Below are 23270 nucleotides of genomic sequence, written 5' to 3'. Positions count from 1 at the left end.
TGGGGCGCAAAGGTGGCAGAAATCACTGAGATCCCAGGGAAGGAAGGACATGCTTTCATACCAACAGCCTCATCACCTCTCTCTGGAAGTACAACGCCCGTGTACGCAAAGCACCACGCGACAGAAATACTTCTAGCGTCTGTCCCGTGCAGAGTTTGGGACACGCTTACTGAACACCAAGAACGGCTGACCCGGAACTCAGCTTTCGCGGGCTCATCACTGGCTCCACCTGGGAGCCCGAACCTCTCCGGGACGCGCCCAGCCCTCCGCCACCCCGCCTTCCGCACGCTGCCCCGCGACCCCCTTGGGCGTCAGTTTCGGAACACCTGCGGTTGGGACGCTGAACAGGGTGGCTTGTCTCCCCCTGGTGGCGGGTCCCGGGAGAAGCTCGTGCTTCCCGGACCGCGAGCTCGAGCTCCAGGCAGCGGTGACCTGCGGGGACGCACTGCGCGCTCCTGGGGAGGGAGCCGGGCCCGCGGGCGCGACGGGCGGACCCCACAGCCTCCGCGTGCGGGTCCTCGGGGGCTTTCTTTCAGAGCGGACGGCGCACTTTTAGTCGTAACATTCGTAAGCGTCTTTCTACAAGTCAAATCCCAGAGACGAAAGCATTGTAAGAATTGGGAACAGACAAGAACTGAGTACCCAAAAGGCACTACACTCTTTGGTCTGTAAGGACTAATTCTGTTGTTGTTGAGAAAAGGGACCATCTTCCTACTGGAGAGACAGGAAAATGCTTTCCTTCTTCATTCAGTCCATCCCCTCAGCCCCTTCCTCTTTAGGAAATTTTCCGGATGGGGGTGAGGGCCAGGAGTCACTGGGAGAAGACATGTTTAACTTAAATCAGCTGCTGAGAGGCGTAGTTTCTCCATTTCCTCCCTCTTCCCGAGAACTTTTTTCTCCCTAAGCCAGACCGTCTGCCCCACCATTTATTTTCCCCGTTTGCATCAAGCCCTGCTCCTCACTCCCCGGACGACCTCTGCCAGACCCGCGTTCCCAGGGGGAAGACCTCCAGTTTTCTCTCCCTGCCGCCTTCCCCTGAGGTGGGGTAAACAACAGTCCTGATTTCCTCATCGGTGCACGCACCCCGGCACAAACACCCACATGTGTGCGTTCTGCGATCACCTACACCCGGGAAAAGGGGATGAGGACGGTGCCTGTCACTGGTACACGTTGCTACTTGTAAGGACAGGGCATTTCCTGGGCATCAGGGATGGAGTTATTAAACATCTGCTTCCCGCCCATTCTGAAAAATGAGAACGCTTATAAAAACAGTGACGTAGGAGGGATCCCAGCTGAATGCCAACTGTGTTCAGCTTCCGAGCCCAGTGCCCCGATGACAGCAGAGACCGGTTTCCGTGGGGCCTGGGGAGTCTCCTTAGGCGGAGCCTGTCCCGAGAGGACGTACCTGCGGACGCGGAGCCGATGAGGCCCGGCAGCAGAGCAGCACCGTGCGCCCTCGGCAGGCGGGGCTCCGGCCAGGACCGAAGCCGCGTCGTGTAAAGGGGAGAGCCAGTGGGCTCCTTGTCTAGGACACGTGGCAGGACATGGCGGCAGTGGTGGTGGCCCCTCGGGACGCACGATGCTGGCCGTGTGACACCAGGCTCGGGCGCCCCCCTGGCTCTCAGCCCCTCGGGAAGGCGCCAGCCGCAGCGCCTTCGGGGCATAAAGTATTAAGTTCCAGCACAAGAAGAAAACCCGTGGCTTTCAGCCCCTACTTTTATTACAGCAATATGAAACTGTTTACAGTGATACGGTTTAGGACAAAAACACAAATGATACAAAAGGTTTTTGCATAGAAACGAAAAACATCAGTATGTCCGTCCACGACTCAGTAAACAGGCACCGTCAGAAACACGCACTTGGTTCACGTTCCCCACTTCATTCACGTGGTCATTGTTTCCTGCGGGCTTCAACGTGGAGCGCGGGGCGCGTGGGGGCCGGCGGACGCCAGACAAAACAAACCGCCGCACGTCAGGCAGTCACGGGCCACGAGGACGGACGGAAGGAAGGTTTCTGGCCACGTTCGAGTCTTAAGAGCTGCCTTACAGATCACAGGCCGGGTAAAAGATACACTCTAAATTCTATTTTTAAAATCACGTTTTTGCAGGTGGCAACGTTCTGGTCAGATGCTGAAGTTCTGGGCAGCTTTTCTATGCTCTGATTAGAATCCAGACTTAGTACTTTATGGGCCCGTAGCGGCACACAGGCCACACTGTGTGGGTGTGCATGTGGGGGTATAAGTGTGCAGGAACGTGAACACAGACCCGTGGCACATGTACACCTCTGACACATTAATGTGCATTCTGTACTGATGCAGCAGTCCTGGCTGTAATGATATACATCTTTCACATACATGCTTAGGTTATGTCTAGCCCCTCCAACAACCACCAACAGGGTAATTTCGAGGCAGGGGATTGGTGACCTCAAGTCCGCAGTGTTTCAGGAAAAGTCCCACCGCTTATGAACAAGCGCCTGGGTTAGGCTGCGGCGGATGGGGGAGGCCTGGCATGGAGCAGCGGCTTCCTGTCCCAAAGACAGGAGAACCCAGCGCCTCCCGGGCGCTGCTGCCGCTGCCCAGGCACCATCCCTTGAAGACCAGAGGGTCTTCACACCTGAAGACAGGCCCCCGTGTCTCAGGCGCTCACGGTGTCTTCTACCTGTGATGTCGGAGGTCCCTGCTTTGTTCCCCCAGCAGCAGGACCTGCCCCAAGGCTTCTTCACAGAGCCCCTGACCTCTTCGCGCTCCCATGCCTTAAAAACTCAGAGTAGCTCCTCTGCTTAGGTAGTTTTCTATTTCTTTGTAACTCTGGGCAATGCAGGTTCTCATCGGAAGCTATTGGTCTAATAAGGCGGGACTCAGGCATCTGAAGGTTTCGTGCAGGTCACCTGGTCAGGTAACCGTGATGGAGGAACCCACGCGGCTGGGATGGATGGACAGAATTCCCCTGAAAAGCCGTAAGTGCCACGTTTGCGGCATCTGCGGATGTTTTCTAGAGTGAGCTCTTTTTTCAGAAAATCTTTTCAGTGGTGGTGGTGGTCAGCGTTTCTAAAGAAACTTCCTCGGGCCCACCTCGGCGTCAGAAGAAAAGACCAAACGTCTGAACACCTCCTGAAACGTCAGGGACGGTCCCAGAACGGAGGGTGTGTTCGTGACGGCCGTGGCTGCCGAGCGCACGCGCCACTCAGGGCCCCGCAGGAGAGACCAGGCATCTCGGGAGTGAGCGGGTCTTTGAGGACATCGCCCGCGGGAAGCGACGGGGAGGGCTTGTCCCAGGTTCCTGCAACTTCCTTCATTAGCAGGTTAAGCGCTCGCCTGCATTTCTGGGACCCGCGATCCGCAGGCGTCTCTTCTCCAACAAGCACATCTCCCAACAGGCCCTGGGAGAAGCGCGGGGCCGAGGCCGGGCCCCCGACGGGGCAGAGCTCACTTCCGCCACCCGCGGTCCTGCCCGGGGTCCGCGCCCGTCTTACTGCCACTGTCCTCGTCTTCGTTAGAGTAGTTCCCTGAGTCTTGGCTGCTCTGGGAATTGTAGGTTTTGTGACCTTCGTCGCTCTGACTGATTTCTTCTACGGCAGAAACAGTGTCTATCTTTTCGATTATGAAACACGGTTCGGTGTGCTCCTCGGAAGGGGACAGCAGCATGTTCCTCAGCGACTGCTCGGAGACATACTGATTGAAGAAGAAAACAGCAGGGACAGGTCAGGTAAAGTAATAAGAACCAATTTCAGAGTTCTAGTGGCTTTTGTTTGGTATTAAAAAGCCCACTCAGAGCACAGCACCTGCATTACAACCTCCCTGTGGGCTCCGTAACTACGACTCTGCTCCTGTTCCGGCTGTTTGCTTAGCTTCCGTTTTGGGGACTCAGTTGCTGACAGCAGTGAGCTGGCTGTCACCGCCGCCTCCCCGCCCCCGCCCCGGTGACACACTGTTCAGCCTAAAGCCGCTCAGGGAGCTCATGCCTGTGTCAAAGGGGGAGCTGAGGAGGACGCGCTGCCCTGGGGGAGGGGGAGGGGACACGGGAGGACCGGCAGCGAGCGCCCCAGGCTGTGGGCATCTCACTGCGAAAGAATAAAAAATCTTATCTCCAATCCACAAAGCTCCAGAAGCACCAACGCTGCCCCGGCGGGTTTTAAATTCTTTAAGTCACAGCAATGGGTAGCAGAGCATACACAGGAATGACTTAAAAAACTCGGGGATAGGAGAGAAAAACGCGACAGGCGTTTTAAGGGGCTCGGCTTTGCTGCTCACAGCCCCGCGGAAGGTGCGGCCGCCCCGCTGCTCAGCCTGGGAGGCGCGCGCAAGGTCCCGGCGCGCCCGAGGGCAAACTCCCCCGGCTGACCGCTCTCCTTCGCGCCCATCCAGCTCCAAAGCCCAGGCTCCCGGCCACTGTCCGGGCAGGCCCCTGAAGCCCCCCGCGCCCCGGCCATGGATGCAGCCCCTGGGCAGATTCCAGGCTTCAGTCGTCCTCGCTGAGGGCTTTCCTTCCCAGTGCTGACCCTGCAGGAGGACCCCGGGAGGAAGCGCGTGCGCCGCTGTTTCACTCTCTGGGGTTCCTCCACAGAAGCCCCTGGACTCCAGTTTCTGCACTGATGGCGGCGTGGGGTCTTTCTGGGACTACAAAGGCTTTCGGTGGTAAAAGTGCCAGAAAAATATGACAAACCTTCCTCTCCCGTGACATCACACTGAATAACTGTCTCCCAAGTTAATTCACTGCAACTTTGAAGAAAAGACCCAAAGCAGTCTATTTTCTAAACAGCAAGCAACGTATACATTCTGCTGGGATCTGACACTGTGCCCCTGCGTCTGAAGGAAAACCCAGCCGCCGACAAAGAAGTCACCAACCTTGTCGATGGCGGAGGGAGGCGCGCTGGCCGGGAAGAAGACGTAGTTGATCAGCTTCACGAGGGCTAGCAGGCCACACAGGACGGCGGGGACGGCCACCACGGTGCAGATGACAACCACCAGCCAGGTGCTGGGAGCGCTTCCTAAACACACGTGCACAATGCTTAGCGCCCACATGTGTTGTGACACACAAACACATTACAAGCAGTGACCGGTTTGTATAGAAAACACAGCCGTGTGGAAGGACGTCTGTTAAGTGAACATCGATTACATAACATCCTTGGGAAGATTTCCGGCAGCACCAAGCCTACGACTGCTGTGGGCAATGACACCTTCTCTTCACGAGTGGCCTGGCGGGGACATCAGAGCCCCCTGGAGGGCGTGAGACCGACCCAGAGCTCCGACCACACGGCGGCCTTGGCCTCTAGCACCGCGTGCCGTAGACTGAGCTTGGATGAGCCCTGACCTGCGCGCTCCAGGAGCGAAAACGCAAACCGGACCAAACCATTCCCTATTCCCACGTGGAAGCAAACCAAACTCACAACGGAACGTGATAATTATGTGAAGGAATATGTGAAAAATTGAAGTCTTGTTTAATGCTGAAGGGTAATAATTACAGGAAATTAATTATGCGAACAGTGGAGGGAACAGAAAGTGTTCAAAAAACGCAGCACTGAACTGAGCGTTAACCATATTTTCTAAAACGGAAAGACCCAGCTTGAAGGCCTACTTCTAATTGTGGGACTCGTGATGGAAATACTCTCTTTGCAGTGGAAGTGCAGCGCTTCACGAGGCTCGGTGGCCCGAGTTACTCGGTCAGCCTAGTTCCGCTCTCGGGAAGACGCGCGGGCGGGCCTGACCTGGTTTCGTCCTCCCGCACACGGTCTCGCCGAACACGCTGCTGTCCCTCCGCCGCCCGTCCTGGAGGAGGGTCCTGGCCCTGACGCAGTACACGGTCAGCGCTTTCAGGTTCGGGAGCGTGAAGTCAGTCCTCCCCTCTATGACCGTCCTCTAGAAGAGAGAAGCAGGCCGTGGATAAACACGCATAAACGCAGCCACCCCGGAACCGCAGGGGAGTGGCTGCTTTCTGATCTTTCACCAGCCCTTCTCCGACGGGCCGCCCCGAGCACCGCGGCCGTGCGTTTAAGGAGCATGCGCGTTTGTTCTGGACGCCACGTCGTAACCAGGGCAGAGAGTTACAGATGCTCCACCGTGGGAAAGAAACACGGGCGTCAGTCTGTCAGACACCCCGAGGTGTTTTATCGAGAACACGCCCCGTTAGTCTCACTGCCACCGCCCTGCCCCTGGTCAGCGGCAGGACGGTTAGGGGCAGGGGCTCCGGCCTCAAACTGCCGGCGTGTCGCTGTCCTAGCAGCTCCGGGGCCTCTCCTACGTCCGACGGGGAACAGCGAGGACAGCTGCTGCTCCCATCGGCGCCAGTCAGCGATGGCCACGGAGTGCGTGACGGACGTAAAGGTGTTGTGGGATGTAACGAAGCGTCCCCCGGCCCAGAACAGACTCTCCGTGTCCCTCCTGGCTCAGAACACGCTCTCCGTGTCCCTCCTGGCTCAGAACACGCTCTCCGTGTCCCTCCTGGCTCAGAACACGCTCTCCGTGTCCCTCCTGGCTCAGAACACGCTCTCCGTGTCCCTCCTGGCTCAGAACACGCTCCGTGTCCCTCCTGGCTCAGAACACGCTCCATGTCCCTCCTGAGGGCCCCGCGGCTGAGGCGGGGGGTCAGGGCTGGGTCTGCCTCGTCCTCCCCGGATGGGAGCCCGCGCGGAGCACGCACTCTTCTCCATGGAGCGGACGCACGGGAGGCGGCCAAACCGAGCTTGCACGCGGCGGACCCACGCTCATGCCGCACCGCTGCCGGGAGCCCAGCCCGGGAGGCAGCCCCGGGCGCCCGCCCCACGAACTGGCTGCACAGTGACGTCCGGGTTGTGCCGTCCCGCAGGGCTGTTCACAGAGGGACTGAGGCCATGACCCTCAGACCCTTCGTGGCACACGCCCGACAGGTACCACGCGTTTGGGGACCGTGAGCCGCTACTGCTGCTGTAGCTGCTGATGAATGACCCAGCGCGGGACAGAAGGTAACTCGAAGTTTCTGAATCCCTACCATTTACCCAGCCACGCGCTAGACACGGCTTCACTCGTTACTAAATATCCCCCCGTAAGCTAGTCACTCCAGCTGCTGCCACTTTGGAGAGGTGGGGAAGCCCCGTCTGAAGCCAGACGCCTGGCAGAGAAGCACAGACCTACGTTTTCCTGGACCGGGGACGACTGAGAACTGGCTGCCACGGTCATGGGGCTAAATGACACTGGTCACAGTGTGTTCAGAGGGAGAAGTAACCGGAACTTTCATCATTTCCAACAGAAAATGAAGTGAAAGAATTAACCAAATCCATGGCATGAGACCTTTAAAGGCTGATCCCTTGCTTATAGTTCCACGGAAGAAGCGACTGAGGCGCCACGTGGCCCGTCCGCTGCTGAGTTACCTTTGTCAGTGGTTTCGGACTGGAGTGTTCAAACTGGGGTTTCTCTACCTTCTCCATGACGCCCCCACGAGGACCCTCTGCAGACAGGTCTCTAAGCCGTCCCCACAGGGAGGCTGCAGATGCAGGGATGAGGCTGTGCGCGCCCAGGGGAACCCTGGGGGCAGCTTTTCTCGAGAGCCACGGGCCGCTGTGAGCTACGCACCTTCTGCCCCCTCAGAACCAATTTTTGCCCCTTTGGACGGGTGCGGGCCCCCGGGGGTGCCTGGCATGTCTGGAGGTGGTTTGCGTTGTCACCACGGGGAGGAAGCTCTGCACCTGGAGGGCGGAGGCCAGAGACGGTGCCGAGCACCCACATCGTGGGAGACAGCCCCCCCGACACAGCAGCGGTTACGCTAGCGGGGGGCAGTGCTGACAGACAGCGGCCTAGGCAAGTGTGGGGGGTCACGTCAAAGATGCGGATTCCTGACCTCTGCCCCCAGAGGTTCTGACTGAACGGGACTGGGGTCCTGGGCTCTGAAGCCTGAGGACAGCCTGGGGCCCAGATGCAGGGGAATTAGAGCTCTGCCACGCAGAACACGAGAAATGCTAGTATTTCCCATGTTGTAAGTATGTGAATTAATCACAGTCTTAAAAGTTTTGAAATTTCCCTGAAATTGTAACTCCGAGCTTTTTCTTAAACCCAATCACTTACAACTCTAAATTACAAAACGATACCACGTAGTCTTTTTACCTCAGCGTCTGAAGTGTTTTCCCAAAACACAATCTCGTACGTCAGCGGGTAGTGCTGGAACGCAGACTTGTTCTGCGAGCCGATGTAGACGCGCAGGGAGCTGGCGTTCACCGCGTTCACGGTCACCACGGGCGGGGGGATGACGGCTGGAAACAGCGTGTGAAGACACCCGTTACCTTAGGTCAGAAAGGCGGTCCGAAGGACCTACCAAACCGAAGACAGACAGCCTAGAAGAACACCCATCGGCTTACGTTGGCTCTCGGCATCAAACTTCCTCTCCGCGGACCACCGGGAGGTGCTGTTCCCGCAGGACGCCCGCACCCGGAGGTAGTAGATGCCCCTCCGGAAGGCGCTCCGGGGCAGGACGCACTGGGTGGCCCGGACGTGCCCGCAGTCTGGCACCTCTCTCCACTTCTCCTTGTAGTCCTCAAAGATCTTTAAGAAGGCACTTTTAAAACCAAAAAAACAAAAAGTTAGTTTTTCTAAAAATTCCACACATACTCCTTCCACGGGGTACCCGCAGGAGGCCAGACATCCCGTCAGGGGCTGGTCCCCGCCCTCAGGGAGCGGGAGGCGCGTAGAAGAGACGGGGACCCCAGCCGGAGAGTGGGGAGCGAGGGCCGGACGGCGATACAGCAGCGGAGTGCGCGGGGCTGCGCACCTACGTGCGGGAAAGCCGTGAGCTGGCCGCTAAGCACCGCCGCTACTGAAAGTCAGGTTACATAAGGTCCCAACTAAATAAACGGTATTAAAGAGAAGAGTAACAAATACTCAGAACTGGCTCGTCTTAATCGCTTTGCGCTATTTTAGCGTTTGTGTCCAGATGTGGAACTACTGGGTGCAGCAGACGTCTCTCCCCAGCCCACGGTCAGCGGCCTCAGTGCACAGTCCGACTGCGGCCACGCGGAGGCGCACCCACGGCGAGCGGCCAACGGGCGCGCGCCGCGGCGTGGTCAGAGCGGGCAGAGCAGAGCGGGGCGCCCAGCAGCCTGGAGCACCGCCTCGGGGAACAGCGGCAGCCTCCCTTCCGGCTCCCCGTCTCTAGTGTCCCCTTCGTCCCCGGCACCGCACAGCACAGCCATCTCCACACAGACCACACGCTGCCCTCCCACGACACACCATTCCCAGCGGCACCCCCACGCCTGCAGGACAGCCTGTGGCTGCGCCGGTACCCCCCCACCCACTGAGTCGGCCTCCTCCCTCACTGCCCCCAGAGGCTCCGCTACGCGGGTCTCTGCCCCCGTGGTGGGTGGACGCCCAAGGGGCCCCTGGTGCACGCTGCCCCTAAGCAGGGGCAGGACCCGTGACTGCTGACTAGGCTGCATCAAAGAAGAAGAGATTTTACAAATGAAATTAAGGCTGCGAATCAGTGGACTTTGAGTGAATCCAAAAGCGGGTCTAGGGGGTCAGAGGTTGTCTTGTGATGAGCTCCAAGGAGTGGGCCACCGTGCGTCCAACGACTGCAGAAATGCCTCTTGTCAGCAACCCAGGGGCTCAGGGGAGCACGCCGAGCCTCCGGGGGAGACCGCAGCGCCGTGAGCTGCCGGGCTCACAGCCAGCGCTCAGGGGTCAGCACTGTGGCGGGAGCCACAGCCCAGTGAGAGGCAGCGATGGCCTGGGCCACACGAGCTGTGCAAAAGGGAGGGGACGGACCGGAACTTACTGATTCCACTGGGCTTGGAAGGTCACGTTTTCGTGTGTGTGATTCCAGTCCCACTGAAGGACATAGACCTGATTTTGCGCCCTGACTTGTACGTTCTCGGGGGGAGGCAGTTTATCCACATTTTCAGCTGGAAGACAGAGAACACAAAAAGCACACGTACTTACCAGTCTGGTGAGCTGAGGGGTGGTGAGGGTCCCTGAGGGCACGGGCAGGGGACGCCGGGCCGGCATTCCGCCGTTATGAGGGTAAGTGACGCCGGCGATTGGCATGGCGGCCGGTACCACGCGGCCACGACGGGTGTGATGGACCCGTGTGTACGAGTGACGCAAAGACGCCCTCAAAATGACAGGTGAAATTACTTGTGCTTTTACGTTTAAAACACAGAATAAGAGAGCCGTAAGTCTGTTGGGAGAAGCCCTGGTCCCAGCCTGAAACGAGGCCCGCAAGCTGCTTCTCTCCGACGGGCAGAGCCGGGCTGAGGAGGCCGGAGGGGAAAACGGCACTTCCCAGCCATGGCTTCGGTTTGATTTAAACAACAGGGCTGGTTACATTTATAACGAAAACAAACGAGTGTAAGCGCCTGCCTTTGAGCTGAGGTGCTGGCCACACGTTACTGATAAAATGTATCAGGTGTGCTCACGCTTAACGCTGCCCGTACCACGGCGTGGCTTCTGGAAGGGCCCCCCGCTGTGCGGACACCGAGCAGGTGCCTTTGCTTCTGTGAGCGCTTTTGTTCGAGTGCCTGATAAACCGTCGCACACTCAGGCAGCTACAGGGAAAACGCCGGAACCACCAGACCGCTCGCCTGCTCGCACGCCCACGGAACCGGAAGGCAAACCGCCCGCTCACCGGTGGTGTTGACACAACGCACGGGACTCTCCACCGCGGCCTTCCTCTGCAGCCGGATCCTCGCCCTCACTGTCACACAGTAGGTGGTCTCTGGTGACAGGTTATTAATGGAGGTTCTGGGATAAAGAGTTTCGTTCTTTCTCTATGATAAAAAGACAGAAGCCTGTTTTTTAAGTGCAGTGTCAAATTTTAGAATTAAGTCACGTCATTTCTCTCGCATATGAATCAAAGGCGAAAGCGACGCTCACCGGCTTGCCCGACCCCTGCTTCCAGTAGACGATGACGTATATAAAGTTCGACCGGTCCATGGCCCACATGGCGCTGTCTTTCGCTCCAGGAGGGGAGATGCTGACTATTATGGCCTTATCTTCAGCTTCTAAGTGTACTTTTGGAGGGCCAATCCGTGCTGGAAAAACCAGAACACTTACATAGAGCTTCATCCGCATAGCGCCCAGCCACCGAACAAGTGAGTGCGACTGCTCCATGTGTGCCTGACGCGTGACCCCGAGGCCGTCCCCCACGCGGCTTGCACTTTCATGGGGGACACAGCAAACCCCCAACAAACAAATATACACGTCCTGTGCGCTATCAGGAAACACGACGTAGCACACAGGGACAGAGAACGGAGGAGCGCTGTCACAGGCACGTCCCTCGGGGAAAGTCTCCCTGAGACCGGGGAGCGGCGACCTGCCCTCCCCGGAGGGTGTGTGTGACCCAGGCTGCAGCGCACAAGTGCAAGGCCCTACGGTGGGAGTGGGGGTGGGGGGCGCGCGAGCGGCTGATTGCTGGCCGGCGAGAGTAGGCAGGCAGCCGGCCAGGGGCCACAGAAGCGGGGGCGCGAGCGGCGGAGGGCCACGGTCTGACTGACAGTAGGTGAGGGCGTCCTGGTTAATGTCTGAGGATGCAGCCGTGGCAGCAGGTGCCCCAGCGCGGGGACAGTGGCCTGGGAAGGCCCGCGGCGGGAGTGCAGGGCAACAGCGCAGGCGGCCGGCTCTGTGGGCCAAGCGTTGGCACCGTGCTGCTGGGCTGCGCGCGGGGCCCAGGGAGGAGAAGTCAAGGCGACTCTGAGGCTCTGGGCCCGAGCAAGCCAACAGGTGATGCCGCCACCAGGGATGGGCAAGACCAGAGACACGCCGGCGGGGCGGGGGGCACTGAACTGACTTAGCACCTGAGCAGAGACGCTGACCACACGGCAGGCGAGGCCAGCCCAAGGTGTGGGGACGGAGTGGGGGGGGAGGCTCGGCAAGTCTGAGGGCCACCTGCGGGGCGAGAGCGGACAGGAGGCTACAGGACGGAGCCCGCAGCGGTCTGGGTGCGGAGTCACGGGCACAGGATCGACCGCTGTGAGGAGCAGGAGAGCCGAGACGCCACGCCCTGGAGGGCCAGAGACACAGGGTCTCAAGGAGAAGGAGCAGTGACCACGGTGCCACAGGGGAGCACAGCCCGCGGAGGACGGGGACCTCACGGCTGGCCTCGAAGGGTGGGTTCAGTGCAGCGATGCGGCCCAGAGCACACACGCGGGGACGTGGGAGGAGAAGAGGCCGAGAAAAGTGGCGCAGACAAGCTGCGGGCGCCGTGCGGGGCGGTGGCTGGTCTCAGGTCCTTGTAAGCAAACTGAGGGACCCAGAGGACTTTGCATTATATCGATGTTTAGCATATTAGACATTATAACGGATAAAAATTTAAAATATTTAACTCATTAAAAATAATGATAAAATCACTATAACAAATATTTGTTATAAAAACGTAACTATATTTCCCCAAACCAACCAACCGCACGCCCAGCAAGGAGAGCGCGCTGGCTCACGCTGTTACACCTCCCGACTCCCCACTCACAAGTGAGACGGGTGTGCCCCCCGCCTGCGGCCCGTCCCTCGGTCACCCCAACGGCATCCGGGAAGCGCCGGCGAGCACTCAGGAGGGGTGGGGGTGAAAAGGCAAATGCCCGCCGAGCTCGGATGGAGCTGTTCCGGGGGCCGCACTCTGAGGGCCCCCCTCCGGGGGGAGCGGGCAGGCCAGGCCGCGGCAGGGAGGAGACAGGTGTCAGGGGGCTTTCGTTTGTTTTAAGGTGGGAGACGGACGGGACGGATGGTTTCGGGCGGGAGCAGTCCTGGGGACCTGTAACAAGCACTGTGACGTCACCCAGCTGGCGGCCTTTCCTCACCTTTGTGGAACGGTATAAATGAGTCAAGCTCCTGCCACGGAGAGGTGCTGTTTCCTGCTTCCGCTCTTATGCGCAGCCGGATTTCTTCAAACACGCTGACCTTGAGGGAAGAGAAGTCGCAGGCGGTACCAGCGATGCACTGGCACCCGGGCAGTCCCACCCAGCTCCTCATCTCAGGTCTGTAAACAAAACGCAAAGGAAGGAAGGGAGGGGGAATGAACACAAAAGCCGTCAGACGCGTCTCCTGTTTGCTAGCACCGTAGCACTGGTTTAGCTACTTCTGCTGCTTGAGAAAACGTCCTGCTAACATTTCAGCGGGTAAGCTGCTTTTTCAATGCATGCATACCAAGTGATTACTCATAAAAAGGAAGAACTCTGACATACAGCGCCTATGTAATAGAGTTCTATAATTTCGGGGGGGCTGTGTTGAGATTTCAAAGACAAAGAGAAAGAAATGACCGGTGAGGAGAGGGGGCACACCGCTGTCAGCTTCTGCCGCCTGATTTGTGTTTCTGGGTCTTCCCTTCCTACTGAAAACCTGTGAACTGGACCTGACCGTTCCCCTCCCAGCTCCTCCTGTGAACAGAGTTACCGGCCCCAAGAAAGATCTCTGAATGAACATGCTTTGAGAATTTCCTCTCCTCCGTCCAAACCAGAACATCCCTTCTGCCTGCTGATCTCCTTCCTTCCTCCTACCACATCACTAGAAACAAAGACCTTAAAATAACGGACACTAATACATTCCTCAACGTGGACTGAACCGACCAGAAAGCTTAAGTGATCGATGTTAGAGTCTTAGGACACGAGAGGAAATCAGTGGTCACCAGCACTCACCGCAGAAAGGACCTGTTGCCACGAAGGGGAGAGGGTCTGAAGTCAGGAGGAGGGGCAGAAAGTACACATGAGATTTCAAAACCTTCGCCTCCTGAGCCCTGCCCACCCTCGAGCAGAGAAGCGAGCCTCCGAGAAGGCCCTTCTGCCAAGCTGAATCCAGAGTCCCGGCACGAGCTGACTTTGTGTGTGTGTGTGATACTGTAGAATTCATTGTAAGGATGTTTTATGGCAGTAGGAACTAGGGATAATATCTAAGTAATTGTGGTGCTGACCCAAATTCAAATCTACCCTATTTTTCAAAATGGAAACAGTTTTTAAAATTACCAAAAATGCACACTAGCGTGCAGCACGCTGCCTTCCTGGCCGGTCCCTCTCAGGCTGGACCTGTCTGAGCTCTGAGACTGGAGTGGGGTCCATGGTACCTTAATCCAACACCCACATTCCTAAGACTCCTCACCTCAAAACCCAGGGTTTTGGGGGATAGTTTTATGCTCCTCAAATGTCACTGATTAGAAAATACAATTCCAGAGACAGAAGACGTTCTGGAACGTGGAAGCAGCACACGGGCCTCTTGGGCGTGGGGGCCCGGACACCAAGGGGCCTGGAGGGGCAGGATAAAAGCAGGTGGGGCGTGACGCGCCGGCCGTGCACTGGGGTCTATCCACCTGAAACACTTGTATTCGAAACAGGACACTAGACGGAACATTTAAAACCCGAAACAAAGAAACAAACCAAACATTCACAACTCAGTGCCCCGTTGCGCACCCGTCCTGCATAGCCCGCGGGGCTGCTTTTGCGTACACAGGAGCCAGGGCAGCAGCCGCCGCCTGGGTCGTCGTTGTCGTCGGCAGCCGTCCGTCTCGAGAGACGATGGTGTAGCTTCTTAAGAGTCTATCTGCACCGCCGAGAATGGCTGTGCAGTCCGACTCGGGAGTGACATGGTATCTGTCTCCTCCCGTGTTGAATCGACATCTTGCGATGACGCTGGAGTGTCCTCTCCAGTGAAGCTGAAGCTACAGAGCCTGGGCAGGGTGATATGGAGGGTCTGCTGTTGCCCATGCAGCAGACCCCCCCTCTCTTCGCAGCTGAAGGGTCCAAGGGAAAGACGGAGTCAATACAGCTTGGCTTCAGGTGCGCCGCAGGAGTTGCCGGTGTTGACTACAACGTCAAACCGCCTTAGGGACTCCGGCTCCGGATTTTCTGTCGGGGTTTACTCCCTTAGCCTTTCCCCTGAAGAGGTATGCCGCAAGGCAGCGGAGGTTTTTTGGAGTCAGAGTTTTCCTTCTCTGATGTGCCCTGACTGGAAGATCGAACCAGCGACACTTAGCTCGCAGGCCGACGCTCAATCCACTGAGCTAAACCAGCCAGGGTATTGCTTAGAAAACAAAGACAAAAACAAACCCGCTTCATCTCACACGGGAGTGAGACCGGAACGGAACTGAAGACGAGCACGTGGCGGGTCTAAAACCCTCCCGGACACAGGTCTCAGGAAAGAGCCTGGTGCTGCCTTCCTCCCTCCCGCTCGGGGCTTTCTGGGCACCGGGAGCGGCAGGCCTGGTATCACCGGCCATCGCTGTTTGCTGGGGGCAGGAAGGACCCTGCGCAATGCAGGCTCCCGGACCGACTGCGGGAGAGGCCGCAGGCACCGTGTGTCAGCCTGCGTGGGCCCCACGGGCCCTGAGTGCCAACAGCGTCTTCCTGGGTCTGGGCGTGACTTGTCAGCAGGGACCTGGGTCCTCTGTCCTCAGAGACACACACTCACGGAGACATCTCGGCCTGCTGCTGGCCGGAACTGCAGGCCAGCGGGTCCCTCTGGCCACGCCGCTGTTCCGAGCACCTTCTGTGTAACTGCTTAAGACTCCTGACCACCTCCTTAGTCAGACACTTGGTTACTGGGGTGTCCTCGCCCAGTTTGCCCGGGACAGGCCTGCTGTGAGCTCGTTGTCTCGGCTTCTGCAACGTTAGGGGCCTCTTTTCACTCTCAAAAGCACCCGTCTCGGGTGCTGATATGCATACAGGGCCACAGTTTTCCTTTCTGCTCCCGTGACTGACAAGGAAACCGAGGCAGAGCACAGGCAGCAGAGATGCCCCCCTCCTCCCCGCCCCCTCCCCCAGGGCAGCTGCCGACAGAGCCAGCCGGATGCGCCAGAGGAAGAACTCGCGGACACGCGGCGTCACGTGCTCCGGTGGGGCGTGCGCGCGCGCGCGTGTGTGTGCGTGTGAAGGACAGTGGGGACAGTGAAGGAGCGCGGGTGAGCAGCTCCTGTGTAGGGTGTGTGTGCGTAAGTGCACACGTGTTTGCGTGTGTGTGAAGGACAGCGTGGGCTGAGGAGCGCGGGGCGAGGCTCCACTCTCCAGGACACGGGTCGCTTTCAACAAGAGCATCTGGAGTCACCTTGGCCACTTAGAACAGATGTTTCACAAGAAGATTCTGAGCTAAGGCAAAGAACGGAATAGGGAACAGATGTCAAAGTTACATCGAAAGAAACTCGGTAGAGATAAAAATTCTTGCACAGGGAGTGCAAAAGTTGGCTTACAGTCCTTCACGTAAAAAACAATACCCCAATTAATAAATAATCATGCAGGAATAAACCCCATTTCATGTACTCACAGCTGTAAACCTACTTTTGCCCAGTCCCGTTATCGAATTGGAGAGCAACCATCTGCACATGTGTACATGTACACACACACATGCCCACATGGTTTCAGTCTCCCTGACACGCGACAGCAGAACGCCAGCGGTGTGGCCATGGGTGAAGGGGACCTGCCCCTCACTGCGGTCACCTGCTCTTTCTAGGACAGGCCCTGCACCCCAAGCAGAGCCGTGTGCGCCTGGAACCCCTTCTCCTGCGCCCCGCTGCCTATCCTCTCGGCAGTCACGGAGCGGAGAGGCCGCACCGGGGAGCAGGCGCCGACACCCCCCGCATGGGGACTGGGGCATGCAGCTGCTTACACTCTGCAGCCAAAACAAGGATGCTGCCTGTGACGGAGGGAACAGGAAGCCCTGTGATGGAGACCTGCTGTCCTGGTCCAAAACCGGGCACAGGCCTCCCGGGGTTGTCCCCGCCGCCCCGGGCGCCGGGATGCTCTCGCTCAGACTCGGATCTCTAGTCATGGCGGTGGGGCACCCAGAACAGAAGGTCCACTGGGGACCAGCAGCCACCTGCCGGCCGTCCCCGATGTCTCTTTGGCATCAATGCCCAAAGAGGAATTCCACTGAGTCCCCACTTGCAGAAAGGAGGTTACAAATAGTGGGCAGACACGAAATTTCTCTTAAAAATGAAAAAAAAACAAATGTTACACAAATCTGGAAAGAAAAATGGTGGTGCCGGAGTTACACACGTTCCTCAGAGGGTTCCGACCAACGAGTGAGGAGGGTCACGTACGTGCGGTAATCTGCGGAGAAGGTGACATTGCTGCCAGGCTCGCTGCTGCTGCCCCAGCTCAGGATGAAGGTGTCGTCAGTGATGGAGACTTCTGCGTCGCGAGGAGGTTTTAGATCTGTCCGCCCTGTAGAGGTAACGAGGAAGAAGAGCTATGGATACACTACAGACATTTCTTTAAAAAGATTGCATTTATTTACTTTTAGAGAGCGAGGAAGGGAAGGAGAAAGAGAGGGAGAGAGACACTGACTGGCTGCCTCTCGTGCGCCCCCAACCAGGGACTGCACCCGCACCTGCACCCGAGGCCTGTGTCCTGACCAGGAACTGGACCGGTGACATTTCGGTTTGCAGGGTGACGCCCCACCCACCGAGCCCCACCAGTCAAGGCCACTACAGATGTCTTTAAAAAGTGTTAGTCTTCCCTTCACATCGCTGATGAAAGAGTAGATACATTTACATTTAATAAAGCATGCAAAAAATCTAAGAACACCTAATGATTGCTCTTAGCACAGAAAAGCTGCTAATTATTTATATCTCTGCATCTGAGAGCTGGAAAAAGAATTTTTCTAATCTTTAAAACATGTTATATGTCTATTATATCCCAATAAAAGTGGGGAAATAAAGGGAAAAAGTGGGCATTGTCTTTTAACGGAGGCAACATCCTCTGTATAAAGAGAGAATGTTTGTTTGGCCTGGAAGTCACGCTGACGGAAGGGTACAGGCTCCGACGGAGCCCGGTTCCACGTCCTCGAGAGAGGCCTCCATCCTCGGATGCAGAACTGAGCAGACGGCACTTCAGAGCTGGCAGCTAGACCCAGGGAGCGACTGCTCCCAAACCAAACCGAGGGACCGAGCGGTGTGAAGGTCTGTCACGCCAGCCGGGCCCCCCTGGCACCTGAGGAGGCCTTGACTGCAGAACAGACCAAGCCCGAGCCCTCCCGTATTTGTGGGGACGTCCGTCCACAGACCTCCCTTCTCCCCTGACACTTCCGGCACGAGGCTTCCGCCGGCGGGATGCCCTCTCTCCTCTCTGCCCCTTTCTGGCCGCCGCGATCCACGCTTCTCCTCTCTGACCACCAAACCCTCCAAGCCCTTGCCCCGAGTCTGACCCCTTCCAGAAAGCCTTCCTCCGCCCCGCAGCCCACGCCGCCCTGCACCCCGGCCCCGGCCGCACCAGGACCCCGAGCTGCTCACCCCCGCGCCGCAGTCGGTGAAGAAGGGACAGAGCGCGCTGGCAGAGCCAGCCGGCTCCCAACGCTGGCGGAATGGAGGCTTGTTGTGCCGAACACAAATCTCCAGCCAGAGTGCAAGTCCCTGCAGGGCAGGCTCTGTACACCAGGCGGCACACTTAACCTGCATCTTTCAGGGGTTCAGCAGAACGCTGGGTTCACAGGAGTCCTTCAATATCACAAAGGTCTGATTTTCTCACTGTGATAAACTACAATTTTTAAAAGACAAGCTTCTACATTTATTTCTGGTTCCTACAATATCTCTAGCCTTTCCTTCTGCCTGGGTAAACCTCTCCCATTGATCTGCCAACAGCAACCGAGGCTCATCTACAAGAGGAGGGTGTCCTCAGCCCACGCAAAGGGTGCACCTTGAGTACCCACCATGGGTGGTGGGGGAGGCTGTCCCACTGGACCCTACAGGACACCTACTACATTGGGCCACATGACCAAGACACAGAGTCAAAGCAGCTCTACCTAATACACAGAAACAAACACAAGGAGGCTGCCAACTTGAGGAGGCAAAGAAACATGGCCCAAATGAAAGAACAGAACAAAACCCCAGAAAAAGAACTAAATGAAATGGAGATAAGCAACCTATCAGATGTAGAGTTCAAAACACCAGTGATCAGGATGCTCAGAGAAATGATTATGGCTGCAAAATAAAGGAAGAAGTGAAATAAAGAAAATTACACAGGGAACCAACAGTGATGGGAAGAAAGCCAGGATTCAAATCAATGATATGGAACAAAAGAAAGAAATAAACAGTCAACCAGTACAGAAAGACAAAACAAGAATTGAAAAAAATGAGGAGAAGCTTAGGAACCTCTGGGACAACTTTAAACGTGCCAACATCTGAATCATAGGGGTGCCAGAAGGAGAAGAAGAAGAAATCATCAAGACACATCATAATTAAAATGCCAAAGGTTAAAGATAAAGAGAATCCTAAGAGCAGCAAGAGAAAAGCAGAGGGTTACCTACAAAGGGGTGCCTATAAGACTATTAGCTGGTTTCTCAGAGGACACTTTGCAGGCAGGAAGGGACTGGCAAGAAGTATTCAATGTGATGAAAAGCAAGGACCTACAACCAAGATTACTCTATCCAGCAAAGCTATCATTTGGAATGGAAGGGCAGATGAAGTGCTTCCCAGACAAGGTAAAGCTAAAAGAGGTCATCATCACCATTATTTCAAGAAATGTCAAAGGGACTTACTTAAGAAAAAGATCAAAAGTATGAACATTAAAATGATGACAAACTCACAACTCTCAATAACTGAATAAAAACAAAAACAAACTAAACAAACCACCAGAGCAGGAACAGAATCATAGGTGTGGGGAGCATTTGGAGGGTGATCAGCTGGGAGGGGGAGGGGGAGAAATGGGGAAATGGTGCAGGGACTAAGAAGCATAATCTGTTGGTACAAATAGACAGGGGAAAGTTAAGCATAACACAGGAAAGAGCGAAGCCAAAGAACTTACATGCACGACCCATGGACGTGAACTAAGGGGCGGGGTACTAGGCGGAGGGGAGCAAAGGGAAAATAAGTGGGACAACTGTAACAGCATAATCAATAAAACATACTTTAAAAAAGGCTGACATAAATCCAAACCCATACATCTACACAAATACAAATTTCCTCCCATATTTTGTAGTTTTCTCAGGCCAGGGTCCCAGAATTGCATTTACTTGGTTTAAAAGTATGAAGGTCTGAATGACTTTGAAAGAGCCGCATTGTGATCCCAAGTTAAGGGTAACGTTTAGTTTGGAACACTACCGTTCCTTTGAGAAAAAAAGGAGGTTAGCCGAAGGACGGTCTCTGGGGCCCGATGCCCAGGGTCCGGCTCTCCGCTCGGCTACTGGCCCGCTGTGCCGGCCCTGGGCACGTGACTCCATCCCTCGGCCCCCCCCGTGCGCCCCTCTGTAGAACGAGGACAACGGTGCCTGCTGGCTGCTTTGAAAGCTAAAGGAGTTCATACGTTTCAAGCACCAATTTTCAACCTTTTTCATCTCGAGGCACACGTAAACTAATTACTAAGACTCTGCAGCAGACCAAAAAAAAAAAAAAACTTACATTTTGGGCTGATCTGACAAAAAAAAAAAAAAATTGGTATAATTTTGATTCCTTCCCACCAGACAGGTACCGTTGTGTGGGCTGCTGTCATGTTTTATTTGTCCGTCTCAGGGAAGAGAGGCCAGTGCCCCCCACGAAACAGCCAGGTGCTGCCTGCTCTGCGAAGCCTCGGGCACAGCGGCTGGAAATCCTGCTTTAAAACACGGCAGGGCAGGGCGTGGCGCATGTAACAGTCCGGAGCCCAGGGATGCTGCCTGTGCGCAGAACGCGTTTTTAGCAGCTCTCCTCTAATCTAGACGACAATTGGGATCTTTAGAAAAGTATCTATTTTTCCACTACGGATCTCGATGCGCATCCTCCTGGAACGTTCATTTTATGTAAAAGCTCCGGGGACACGCTCCCGCTGAAGCCGGCCCAAGGGCACTGCGCTTCTCCGGGAACCGAAGGCTCCCGAGAAACGAGCGCGGATCGCACCGAGACCCCATCGCCCCCGCGCCCCGCGCTCCAAGCCAGGGCGGTGGCGGCCGGCAGCCGGGCATCTGACTCCCGCAGGCGGCCCCCCGGACCCCGAGTTTCTGCCCGCGGCGGCCGGGCCTCTTCCCTTCGGGAACCCCGCCCCGCGGCCAAAGGAGCTTGAGCGCGGCTGCCACCCCCGCGGCGCCCCAGCGGCGCAGGAAGAACGGCAGCAAACGAGCCCCGAGGACGCAGCCGTGCGGCCGCGGCCGTGTCGCCGTCCTGTCGCTCCTCCGTATTGCGCTAGAGGACCGGACACGCCCGCAGCTCATCGCCCCCCCACGTGGGACGGGCTGTTTACCAAACGGAGGAAGCCGGCTCCGGGGACAGCCGAGAGCGCCGTCCGTGGCGAGCACCTGAAGTCGCGCGGTCCGGCCGTGCTGCCCGACTTTCCAAAGAGGAAACAGGCTCGACCCGACGCCTCTCGACACCCAGCACGCGGGGGCGGGGGGCCCGGGGCCGGCGCGCTCGCGGCCGAGGAAGCGACGCTCGGAGCTCCGCCACCACTTCCTCTCGGTGTTCCAGCCCAGGCCGGCTTCCACCCGAGGGCTGCGGCTGCGGACGACCGGAGGTCTCGCAGAAGGACGTCTGCCCCGCGCCACCCGCCTCCCGGGGCCGTGGCGTCCGGCGCCGCCGCAGCCCGGCCCGGAGCCTGCGCCCGGACCTCCGCCTCTTACCTGCGGCTGCGGGGAGCACCCATGGCGCCCCGGCGACCAGAATGAGGGCCCTCACGGCCAGGAGGGCGATCATCCTCCGCGGCCCGCCGCCAGCCCCGCCAGTCACATCGCGGGCCCCCGCAGCAGTGCGCTGGCAACCGAAACAAGTCCGGAGCTGGGGCGCTCGGACCACAGCCCCGCGCTCGCCTCGCCCCGCCCCTCGCCCCGCCCCCCGCCCCGCCCCACGCTCTTTCTACCGCTTATTTCCCCCAGTCCCTGCGCACGCAATCGCTCTCCGCGCACGCACCGCCCTCCCCTCACGCGCCGTCCCGCGATTCTATCGCGAGAGTTGGTGCCGGAGGCGGGGCAGGTGGGGGGAGGTGGTGGGCGACGCGTGCTCGGGAATGTGTTGGGCCCCCTCCTCGAGCCCCCACTTTCCGGCCAGTGACTGCCCACTCGCGGTCCACTCGCTTCTGGAAAAGCCACGCCTAACGAGAGCCCTTGATTCTCGCAGCGACCCGGCGCGTTGCCAGTGCGCCTGCGCAGGCCTCGAGGCTCTGAGTGCCGCCCCGCCCCGCCCCGCCCGCCCGCCCGCCGACTGGGCGTTAGAGGCGGCGGACGGGAAGCTGCCGGGCCGCCCGACCCTTTCCTGCGCGCAGGGCGCTGCCCGCCCAGGGCAGTGGTTGAGGCCGTTCCGCGCTCGTTTTCTGGGCGGCCCGGCCGAGGGGCGAAGGGAAGGCCCCAGGGTCGGGGGCCGCTGACGGTTTTCAGCGGCAGCCTGAGTGCGCCGTTCAGGTGGTCGGTTAGACGCCTTAACAGACTGCGGGCAGGATGGGAACGAGCGGACGGGAAGTCCGAGCGATGAGCAGTGAGATCGGCCACCCGCTGCTTCGCCGCTAATTCTAACTCCGAACCCTGTCAGCGACCAATCACGTGGCAAACGGGGCGCTTCCAGAGAACCGCTCGATTGTGCCCCCGGGCGGCTTTGAGGGGAGCCGTCGTCTGCGCGCCGTGGAAGTCACCCCCTCCGCGCGGGCGGGTACTGTCTGGGCGGCATCAGGTGTTAAACACTGACGAGCGCTGGGGGTCAGCGATGCTCTGCTTTGCTTCGGAGGGCGGCAGCGCTTTGTTCCCACGGCGCGTGGGGGGGAGCACCCGCGAGAACGGGCGGATCCAGGTGGAAGGAGGGAAGTCCGGTTGCAGTGACTAAGTCATACTCATTAAAAGGTTTTCCAAGGACTCCGACTTACGGCTTTTGCTGAAACTCCATTTCCTGCTGCCAGAAGTTTTCATGCAAACCCCCCGGAACACGTTTCCTTGTCGCTTTTAGGGCAGCGCGGGCGCGCGGGCTGGAGCGCGTCGTTTGGGGGATTTTTCCCTGTGGCCCTGCCCCCGCACTTCCGTGGGCAGCTAGCGTTTCTGGCCACAAAGATCACATCCCAATGGAAATATCCTCAAATACATTTAAAAGGGCAAGCGTTACATCTAGGCTATAACTGTGTGGCTGCTTTGGATTTTCACGTGCTCACCATAAAATCAGGCTTCAGGTGTAACGCAGGAGCTCAGGCCCGGGATCCGCACTGCGCGGCGGGAGAAGCCGGAAGGGCCGCCAGGAGCCTTTGTGACGCGGCCTTTGTGACTCCCGCTGCAGGGAGCCCTGCCCGCGGAGGGTGGCCCGGCGGGACCGCGCCTGCCTGCGTCCCAGACTGTCGTAAGGGGTCCCAGACAAAGGGGGCGCCTGCCAGACCCTGGACGCTACACTGCGTGACCTGCGTGTAAAGGAAAGGTCAGGAAACAGCCACAGGACAGGGAGCCACTCCCAGAAGGTGACAAGGAGGAA

At 57.9% G+C, this 23270-nt stretch overlaps 1 protein-coding gene across 1 annotated transcript; it reads right to left on the bottom strand.

Moving 5' to 3' along the window:
* Positions 1–3181: 3181 nt before the first annotated feature.
* IFNAR1 (interferon alpha and beta receptor subunit 1) lies at positions 3182–21649 on the bottom strand. Its single transcript, XM_090271424.1, has 11 exons — positions 21452–21649; positions 16968–17091; positions 12748–12926; positions 10832–10989; positions 10584–10725; positions 9735–9861; positions 8323–8519; positions 8072–8217; positions 5704–5854; positions 4844–4986; positions 3182–3670 (listed from the first exon to the last, which is right to left on the bottom strand). Exons 1-11 carry the CDS (start codon positions 21522–21524, stop codon positions 3425–3427), a joined length of 1686 nt encoding a protein of 561 aa, XP_090127550.1. The 5' UTR covers positions 21525–21649; the 3' UTR covers positions 3182–3424.
* Between the last annotated feature and the right edge of the window lie 1621 nt (positions 21650–23270).

Source organism: Furipterus horrens, unplaced genomic scaffold (assembly GCF_987537825.1).
Source record: "Furipterus horrens unplaced genomic scaffold, mFurHor1.1.pri manual_scaffold_1, whole genome shotgun sequence".
Taxonomy (NCBI): Eukaryota; Metazoa; Chordata; class Mammalia; order Chiroptera; family Furipteridae; genus Furipterus; species Furipterus horrens.
This window is presented reverse-complemented; position numbering and strand designations above follow the sequence as displayed.

Coding starts and splice junctions, on each gene's coding strand:
- IFNAR1 (XM_090271424.1), bottom strand. CDS start 21,524: ATGATCGCCCTCCTGGCCGTGAGGGCCCTCATTCTGGTCGCCGGGGCG. Junction 12,927..16,967: donor TTCTCCGCAGATTACCGCAC/GTACGTGACCCT, acceptor TTTTGTTTACAG/ACCTGAGATGAGGAGCTGGG. Junction 3,671..4,843: donor CTCCCTCCGCCATCGACAAG/GTTGGTGACTTC, acceptor TTCTTCAATCAG/TATGTCTCCGAGCAGTCGCT.